This window comes from Hyla sarda, chromosome 7 (assembly GCF_029499605.1).
Source record: "Hyla sarda isolate aHylSar1 chromosome 7, aHylSar1.hap1, whole genome shotgun sequence".
In the NCBI taxonomy this organism is placed as follows: Eukaryota; Metazoa; Chordata; class Amphibia; order Anura; family Hylidae; genus Hyla; species Hyla sarda.
In genome coordinates, this window is record NC_079195.1 from 69,695,446 (window position 1) to 69,706,073 (window position 10,628).

The window sequence follows — 10,628 nt, forward strand, 5'->3', positions numbered from 1 at the left end:
TAGTGTTATAATAGCAAAAAATCGTAATTTTATGGCAAGACAAGACGCTTCGTATTATGCTAATTAACTTCTTTACTGAAACTCAGCAGCTAGTATGTAATGTAAGTATTAACAGAAAAAAGACTTTTTTACAATATAACAAAGGGTATATGAACATGCAACCTAGGGTGCAACCTAGCATGAAGTCCCGTGACATTAGCCAATCAGACTGTAGTACAGGTGATAAAGGTATCCCACACACAGATATCTCCCTTCTTCTTTGCTGCTCAGCAGAGTGATTAAGATAAGTATTTTTTCTCTCAAAACACTAATATTATTTCCATTGCTTATTTCATTAATTAATTATTTAATAAATTGTCATTCCTTTTCTTTTCTCCTTTTATCAATATCTTTCTCCCATATCTAGTTCTATATAACTATTTTATTCTCATTGCGATTATCCTTCATTCCACATATTCTAATCGCTTTTCCCTGCTTCTCCACGGTTATTCCGGTTCTCATTTTAACTCCATACCCCCCGGTTCATTCCCCCCCCTTTTTACTTTACCTCACAATATTCCTATTTCTTCTCTTCGCGCCGTTATCGCAGCCCGAGCGCTCCCTGTATTCTCCGGCGCTCACGCAAGTCTCGCGAGACTTGCTGACAGAGAGGTCGTCCTCTGTCTGGCGTTCTCGGGATCTCGTCATTCTCCTCAGAGTGACAGAACCTGCAGGACGTGTATTTTCTCCTCACACTGTATCCTATTAATTGTACAATTTATATCTTTTAAATAGAAATTCATTCTGAAACAGTATTTCTCTTTCCTCTCTTATCCTATTCTGCCACCCGGTAGCTGTATTCAATATTCATAGTTCTTCATCTTTTATCATTATTGTAACTCATTTCTCTCTTATAATATTAACTGACTCTATCATTAATTGTTCCTATATTCAATTTAATTGTCTATTAGTTTTAATCCTTAATTATACCCTTACAGATAATTTTTTTGTTGTGTTCTTCTGCAGTTATTTGAAAAATGTCTGAGGAAAATAAAACTCCATCAGAAAATGTTCTCCCAGAGAATTTACAATCTCTGGTGGACGCTTCTATTTCTAAATCCATTAATGTAGCGGTACAATCCGCAGTCTCTGCTTTGCAGAGCTCTATTGACAAATCAGTGTCACTGGCCATAGCCCGCTCCAATTCCTCAAACATGGGCTCTATACCTCCCTTAACCCCCTCGGACCAATTCTGGTCCCCAGAGGAGTCCGTGTCCCAATTGGCTAAGGGACTTAAGGGGCCAGGAAAGGCAAAGGCTAAGAGAAGGCATTCTACTGACGGCCCCTACTCCGCTAGACAAGGTAAAAATACCTCAGGAGTACGCCAAGATTTATCACATTCTCAGAATGCAGAATTTACTCAAGCCTCTGGCACAGGTGGTTCACACAAACCACAAGACGTACCCTCAACCCGTGAGGAAGCTCAATCCAGCAGGGTTAAGAAGTCTAGCTTCAGAGCTAAGCCAAACTCCTTCAAGGTATCCTCATCTGAAGAGTCAGCTGACTCAGACATTGGGGACATTGATGAGATACTATATGTCTCGGAGGACAGTGATGCCAATCATGATGACCCTGGCAGTCAGGAAGAAACTAATTTAACTGAATCGGGTGACACATACTTTGACCCGGCATTGATATGTCATCCACGTTCTGGGGAATGGCTACCAAAAACAAAGGTAGCCGAATTCATTTCACAATGGGCCAACAAGCCTCTGGACAAACCGTCCCGTAACAAACTAAAAGCAGAATGTCCTAGACCAACTCTGCCAAACAATGCCTCTCACACCCCAGAATTAGATCCACTCATTGCAAAATTTCTCTTTAAAACCGGTAACAACCCAAAAAAGGGAGTGGATAGAAGTTTCAAGTCCTGTCAGGACAAGTTGATGGACCTATTGGGTCCTCTGACAAAAATTTTAAATTTAGCAGAAGAGGCATCCACTTCAGATACACAGGTGGATCCTGAAACCCTTAAAGGGTGGGCCCAAAGGGCCATATGTATTTTCGGGAATGCTAACGCTTCCCTCTCTAACGAGCGTAAACGCTCCATTCTGTTAAAAATAGACCCCCAGCTAACCAATTTGGCCACAGTAGAACCACCAAATCCCACCAAGGGCATGCTCTTTGGAGATGATTTCATTAAAGAGCTTAATAAATATGTTGGCCTATTCTCATCTCTGAATAAGGCCCAAGTTTCAATGAAAAAAGTTTTTTCTCAACGAGTTTTTGGGAAGGCTGGAAGAGGTCGGGGCCGCTCTTCCGGCCGTTCCTCTCAAAGTCAATATCACAGAGGCTCCTACTCCCATACATCACAATCCTCAGGCCACTCCTCCGCACCCCCTCCCCCCTTCTTTCCATACAGGGGCAGACCATGGAGAACCAGAGGTCACAGAGGATTTCCTCGTTCAAGACCTCCCACAGGTAAGCCTTCCTCAGTCTTCTTCCCAAAATATTCCACTGGGGGGAAGACTCCTGTATTTTTCCCACAATTGGACTACGATTACGTCCGACTCTTGGATCCTAAACACGGTCCAAGGCTATCAAATAGAATTTGTCTCTCCTCCTATCCAAACCTATCTACCACATCCGATTCAATTCTCTCAAACAGACAAAACCCTTATAGATCAAGAAATCAGAGACTTATTTGCCAAACAGGCAATTATTCCGATTCCAAACCAATCACCAGGTTTTACCAGCAACTTGTTTCTGGTAAAAAAGAAAGATGGAGGTCACAGACCAGTGATCAATTTGAAACTCTTGAACAATTTAGTAATCTATCGCCACTTCAAAATGGAGGGCATTCATCTACTAAGGGACATCCTACTACAACACGATTGGCTTGTAAAAATAGACTTAAAAGAGGCATACCTCACTGTCCCAATCCATACTTCTTCCCAAATGTTCCTACAATTTCTTTGGGAAAACCAAAAGTGGCAATTTACTTGCCTTCCTTTCGGCCTATCTTCAGCCCCATGGTGCTTTACGAAGCTATTGAAACCGGTAGTAGCGTCTCTCAGAAGTCGAGGAGTTCGTCTTATCATCTATCTAGACGACATTCTCCTTATGGCCCAATCAAAAGAGTTACTTTTGCTCCACTTGGATTGGACTCTCTCTCTTCTGATTCATCTGGGCTTTCTGATAAACTACAAGAAATCAATCTTAGTTCCTTCTCAGGACCTAGAGTTCCTAGGCTTTATGATCAACACTCAATTGACCACTCTGAGCCTTCCTCCGAGGAGGTTGAAAACCATTCGGAAGGAGATCAAACAAATTCTCCGCAAGGATATAATTTCTTTGAGGACAATTGCCCGGATAGTAGGCCTCTTATCAGCCTCAATTCAAGCCATTTTCCCAGCTCCCCTCCATTACAGGGCTCTTCAACGCTTAAAGATCCGTCATCTAAGGGAAGGTCTCGGTTACTCCGACGAAATTCCACTATCTTCAGAAGCCAGAGAAGAGCTTCTCTGGTGGCTCACTCACATAGAGTCGTGGAATGGGAAAACAATTTTCCATCCAAATCCGGACATAATTATAGAATCGGATGCGAGTCTTTCCGGATGGGGAGCTCGCTGCGGTTCTCTTTCCACAGGAGGGAAATGGTCACCGACGGAATCTCAATCTCACATAAATTGTCTGGAACTTCTGGCAGGATTTTTTGCATTGAAAAGTTTTGCAAAAAATTCCTCCCATTGTTGTGTCCTCCTTCGTATGGACAACATTTCTGCTGTCCAATACATCAACAACCTGGGAGGTACGACTTCCAAAGTTCTTGCAGATTCTGTCAAAGAATTTTGGCATTTCTGTTTGGACAGAAGTATCATCCTGAAGGCGGAATACTTACCAGGGATTTCCAATTCAGTAGCGGATTGGTATTCACGTTACCTCACGGACTCCAGCGACTGGAAGCTCCTTCTTTCGATTTTTCAATCAATCAACTCTCTATGGGGCCCTCTTCACATAGACCTTTTTGCCTCCCGCCTGAATACCCAACTACCTCTGTTCTTCAGTTGGCGTCCAGATCCAGAAGCTCTAGGGGTGGATGCTTTTCTGCAGTCATGGCCTCAGGAAACCCTATATGCATTTCCTCCGTTCAATCTAATCCCTCGAGTTCTCTCTCAAACCGCGATCCAAAAAGCCACTCTGGTTCTTATAACTCCCCTATGGCCAACTCAATCCTGGTTTCCCCAAATCTTACACCTGCTCATAGACCTACCCCGTCTCCTTCCCTCCACCCCCGATCTTTTACTAGATCCTCAAGGGAACTGTCATCCTCTGATTTTGTCGGGCCATCTACCTCTGGTGGCTTGGATGATTTCGGGTCACCAGGAGTTGATTTCCAGTTTTCAAGATCGACTCAAGACATCCTTTCAGATGCATGGGCTCCGGGTACCAAATCAGCTTACGGATCAGCCTGGAGACTTTGGTCTCATTGGTGCGATCAACGACACTTGGATCCCTTACGAACATCTATTTCCCATGTCTTAAACTTCTTATCAGAATCATTTGATGCTGGTAAAGCCTATAGAACAATTAATCTTTATCGCTCGGCGATCTCCTCTAGACACCTTCCTATAGATTCCATCCCAGTGGGTAGGCATCCTTTAGTTTGTCAATTACTTAAAGGTATACGTTTTCGTAGACCTCCTCTTCCTAAATACAATTCTACTTGGAATGTAAACATCATACTTGATATGTTTATTTCCTGGGACGATAATGATAATTTATCGTTAAAATTACTATCCTTTAAACTTACTACCCTTTTGTGCCTTATCTCCGTCAAAAGGGTCTCGGATGTTAAATCATTAGATGTTTCTCGCAGACAATTTACACCTCAAGGTGTTACTTTCTCTATCTACCGACGTACTAAAACGAATCTCCATTCCGTCTTTTACCCTTCCTTTCCGGATAATGAAAAACTTTGTGTTGTTCGCTGTCTTCGTTCTTACGAATCCAGAACTGGATCTCTTCGAATTCCATCTTCTTCCCAATTATTAATCTCTTTCTGTAAACCTCACGCCCCAGTTTCCTCACCTACTCTGGCTAGATGGGTTAAACAAACCATGCACCTGGCTGGTATTGATATTTCCAAATTTACAGCTCATTCTACCAGAAGTGCAGTCTCTACCAAACTTTTCCAATCGGGCGCTTCTCTCTCGGATCTATTAAAAGCGGCCAATTGGTCCTCTGACTCTACTTTTAAAACCTTTTACTTTAGACCTGAATCTCATGTATCTATGCTATTATTGTGATAAGAATTATTATTATTTATTTAGTCATTTTATGTACTTGTATGATTATTTCGATTAAGCTTTGAACTAGCATAATACGAAGCGTCTTGTCTTGCCATAAAATTGAGAATTTTCCTATCCTAAGTGACGGAAAATTGGGATTTTATTAAAGACAAGACGCGAGTATTATCCCTCCCTAAAACCCATCCCTATAACATGTATTTCTATCTATTCAACAGCTCCACAATAGGATCCCTTCTCCGTTAGTCATCAACTTTGACGTCACCTCACAGGATCCACATTCCTTCGACTTCCATTCCTCCTACACTATCTTCGTGATCAACTTCCTGTAATTTCTGCCAATGGATGGTTTCCGCAAAGAAGAAGGGAGATATCTGTGTGTGGGATACCTTTATCACCTGTACTACAGTCTGATTGGCTAATGTCACGGGACTTCATGCTAGGTTGCACCCTAGGTTGCATGTTCATATACCCTTTGTTATATTGTAAAAAAGTCTTTTTTCTGTTAATACTTACATTACATACTAGCTGCTGAGTTTCAGTAAAGAAGTTAATTAGCATAATACTCGCGTCTTGTCTTTAATAAAATCCCAATTTTCCGTCACTTAGGATAGGAAAATTCTCAATTTTTAAACAAATTTCATGATTTTTTGCATTGTAAAAAAAAACTACAAATGATATCGGCTTACTTTTACTATGTACATGAAGGACAACTTGTGACAAAAAAACAATGTCAGAATTATTGTGATTGGCAAAACGTTACCAGAGTTATTCTCTAATAAAGACAGACATCCCCGATTTGAAAAAACAGGCCTGGTCTTTCAGGGGCGTACAGGTTTATTTGGGTTGGTCCTTAAGGGGTTAAGGGATTAAATTTTGTGGAATGAGAAATACAGAATTTCTGCAGTGGAATGTCCGCCTCGGACCGACTATTATCTACGTCACCTACTATTTTATTTTTTAAGTTTATGCACATGTGAGAGTGGCATATCCAGGCTAAACCCAGGACTATTTGGGGCCCTACAGGCTTCTGCTAAGTGCTCCCTAATATCCAGCAAAAACTGCCTAGTCCCATATGAGGCAGATACAGGGGTGTAGCTAAAGACTCACGGGCCCTGGTGCAAAGTTCAGCTTGGGTCCCCTTCGTCAGGACATCTTCTATTTACAGCTATAGTCTGTCCACACCTTTTAGTTACATTACTGACAATGTTGTCTCTAAGTCATTGTAGCAAGTGATCAGGGCAGATAGGGCAATAGAGAACAACATCAAATCAGGGCCGGACTGGGGATGAAAACCAGCCCTGGAAATAATTGCAGACCAGCCCCACAGCATAGCGTCAGCCATCGGTAGCCACGCCTAGATTTATCCCTTTACAGTACACTAATATATATATATTTTTTTATTTCCTCAATATATATTTCCAAGAAATAAATTGCTACTGTATTTCACTATGCTGGAGCAATTTATATATGTGTCAATTTCCCATGCATTATAATACTGTATATGTCTATATAAGTCATACATTTACCAAGTAACAATAGTATGGGAGGAAAGGAAATATTACCATCTCACTGTAACTGACCAAGTCCTCTATACTTAGACTGATATTAAAAATAATAGCACTATAAAAGGAGGAATACTATCACCCTACATATTACCATCATACGGTTACTGGCCAAATCCTGTATACTGACCAACATTACCAATAATAGCAGTAGAGAAGGAGGAATATTATCACCATACATATTACCATCATACTGTTACTGACCAAATCCTGTATACTAGTATTTCCCAACCTTTTTTGGCTCGGGGCACCCCTCCGAAAAAAAAAAAAAAATTTGCGGGGCACCCTGACCTAAGTTGATGAGCAAAAAAATTAAATGGAAATAATTTTAAAAAAAGCCGCAATGCACACAAATTCCAATATCTATTTATTAGTGGGTATGTACGGTAGTTTAAAGTGCTGTTTTATACAGCAACTCACATGTGACGTCTTCTCTGATCAGCGTCGTTCGTCTGGTCTGGACCGTCCTGATCATTTCTTCCTGCCACAACTCTTCCCCGTTAAACCTACAAAACAAATCTATTAGGATCCGTACTTTACCAGCATATTACAAGTGAATAGGAATACAGGGGCGTATAGGTGTAAAGGGGTAACAGAGGGGTGTACATGGGAGACAGATGTGTAGAGGAGTATATGGGGGTGACAGAGGGGTGTAGGGGGTGATAGAGGGGTTTACAGTGGTGGCAGAGGGGTGTAGAGAAGTGTACATGGGTGGCAGAGGGGTGTAGAGAAGTGTACATGGGTGGCAGAGGGGTGTAGAGCAGTGTACATGAGAGGCAGAGGGGTGTAAAGGGATGTACATGGGTGGCAGAGGGGTGTAGAAGACTGTACAGGGGTGACAGGGGGGCGTCAGGGGTGACAGGGGTGGACAGGAGTGACAAGGTGGTAACAGGGGTTACAGAGGGGTGTGCATGGGTGGCAGAGGGGTGCAAAGGGGTGTACATGGGTGACAGAAGGGTGTAGAGGAGTGGACATGGGTGGCCGAGGGGTGGCAGAGGGGTGTAAAGGGGTGTACATGGGTGACAGGGGGGTGTAAAGGGGTGTACATGGGTGACAGAGGGCCCTAACCTGCCTTCTCGCCGCCAATTGTTGCTAGGATGCTCCAGCCAGACGTTATTACGCTGCTGCGCCGGCGCGGCGTGCGTAGTGACGTAATAACGACGCCGGAAAGCGAGGCCCGGACCCTGGAGAAGATGCGCAAGACACCGGAGGATCGCGAAGTGGACCCGGAGCAGCGGGAATAGGTGAGCGAACCTGCCAGGGATGCTTAAACTGCTATCCGACAGCAGCTTAAGCATTTTGCGCTGTCGGATAGCAGTTAATGCGATGGCCCCGACATATAAAAGCATCGTATGTCGATGCTGACATCGACATGCGATGGCCTCTGAGAGGCCATCGCATGTCGATTTTATCATATGTCGGGGCCATCGTAGGTCGGGGGGTTACTGAATAAGCATGAACCTGTAAAGTGGACCCTTGGTACTGGCATTGGTATGATTCAGAATAAACCGAGGTGTGATTCTAAGGAATCCCCTTATTCTTCCACAGGGTTTCTAGTAACAGATACACTCTGCTCCTTTTCCTTACCTGATCATCAGGTAAGTCACTGGGGGATATTTATAAAAACCTGTGCAGAGGAAAGGTTGACCAGTTGCCTATAGCAGTGTTTCCCAACCAGCATGCCTCCAGCTGTTGCAGAACTACAACCCCCAGCATGCCTGGACAGCCAACGTCTGTCCAGGCATGCTGGGAGTTCTGGTTTTGCAACAGCTGGAGGCACGCTGGTTGGGAAACACTGGCCTATAGCAACCAATCAAATTGCTTCTTTCATTTTTAACAAGGTCTCTGAAAAATGAAAGAAGCAATCGGATCGGCTAAATGGGCAACTGGTCAATTTTCTTCTGCACAAGTTTTGATAAATCTCCCCCACTGTCTTCTTTGTATGTTCTTCATTGGCTTATTGTTGTCCCTTTTACACAGGCCTATACATGGTCCTGCAGCCGATAATTGACCTGTGTAAAATGGCCTAAATCCCTTAAAGTTAAGTTTCTACTTGTTTTTTTTTTTTGGGGGGGGGGGGGGGGGGGTCGGGGGGGAGCACCAAGAAAAACGCCAATTCTGCCACATGGCGTTTTTTCGGCCAAAAAACGCTGCAGTCAGATGTTAGCTGTAAATCAATGAGAAATCGCTAAATTCTTTTTCCACTTGGCGTTTTTCAGTTTGCTGTTTTTTTTTTTAAATCCTTTTGGAGTTTTTTTAACACTCTTTTGGCGTTTTTTAGCTCCTTGGCGGTTTCGCAAAATCGCAGCATGTTGAGCCAAAGGCGTTTTTCCCCTGAAATCATGGCGTTTTTCTCCCGTAGAAGTCTATGGGAGTAAAAAAAACGCCAAGAAAAATGACATGTGGGTTTTAACTTTGGCGTTTTTTCAGGTATTTTTTATTCTCTTTTGGACTTAACGATCCAAAAAAGTGATGGAGATACCTTTTTTAATAAAATTTCATAGGGTACCATTAAAAAATAAAAATAAAAAAGATACAGTAGTGATGGAAAAAACTGTATTTACCGTATATACTCGAGTATAAGCCGACCCAGATATAAGCCGAAGCCCCTAATTTCACCCCAAAAACCCAGGAAAAGTTATTGACTCGACTATAAGCCTAGGGTGGGAAATACATAATCCCCCCCGTCATCATCCAGACCCCCATCATCATCACCCTGTCATCATCCCCCTCATCATCATCCAAACCCCCGTCTATAACACCCCCGTCATCATCACCCTGTCATCATCCAGACCCCTGTCATCATCACCCTGTCATCATCCAGACCCCCGTCATCATCACCCTGTCATCATCCCCCCCTTCATCCCCCCCCTTCATCATCACAGCCTGTCAATCCCTTCAATCAGTGGTCTTCAACCTGCAGACCTCCAGATGTTGCAAAACTACAACTCCCAGCATGCTGGGAGTTGTAGTTTTGAAAGATCTGGAGGTCCGCAGGCTGAAGACCACTGCTGGGCCTTCGTCATCATCCAGCCCCCCCCCCCCCTTTAGTTTTCTACTCACCTCCCCTCGGTGGGAAGGAAGGGTGAGCTTGTCCGGGCCATCTATGCTGCAGGGACCATCTGGTGGGGAGGGTTAGTCGCTCCGGGCTGTCCATCTTCACCGGGAGGCCCTCTTCTCCGCTCCAGGCCGGCCCCAGACTAGTGACGTTGCCTTGACGACGACGCACAGGGACGTTCATGCGCAGGGATGTCCATGTGCGTCGTCGTCAAGGCAACGTCACTTGTCCGGGGCCAGCCCGGAGCGGAGAAGAGGGCCTCCCGGTGAAGATGGACAACCCGGAGCGACTAACCCTCCCCACCAGTTGGTCCCTGCAGCATAGATGGCCCGGATCAGCTCACCCTTCCTTCCCACCGAGGGGAGGTGAGTGGAAAACTAAAGGGGGGGGCTGGATGATGACGGAGGCCCGGCAGTGGTCTTCAACCTGCGGACCTCCAGATCTTTCAAAACGACAACTCCCAGCATGCCCGGACAGCCGATGGCTGTTCGGGCATGCTGGGAGTTGTAGTTTTGCAACATCTGGAGGTCTGCAGGTTGAAGACCACTGAGAAGGGATTGACAGGCATAGAGTTCACTCGAGTATAAGCTGAGCGGGGGCGTTTTCAGCACGAAAAATCGTGCTAAATTTATCTTATTTATAACAAAATTAGTATTAATTTTTAAACAGGGATCAATTTATGTGGGCGGGCGGGGACCTAAAAATGTAGCCGACAAT

At 44.1% G+C, this 10,628-nt stretch overlaps 1 protein-coding gene across 1 annotated transcript; it reads left to right on the forward strand.

The window, feature by feature from the left end:
* The first annotated feature begins 239 nt into the window (after nucleotides 1-239).
* LOC130281735 (uncharacterized) lies at nucleotides 240-5,838 on the forward strand. The gene is made up of 2 exons (XM_056529310.1): nucleotides 240-2,460; nucleotides 5,507-5,838. The coding sequence occupies exons 1-2, from the start codon at nucleotides 1,017-1,019 to the stop codon at nucleotides 5,515-5,517; spliced, it is 1,455 nt and encodes a 484-aa protein (XP_056385285.1). The 5' UTR covers nucleotides 240-1,016; the 3' UTR covers nucleotides 5,518-5,838.
* The last annotated feature ends 4,790 nt before the right edge of the window (nucleotides 5,839-10,628 follow it).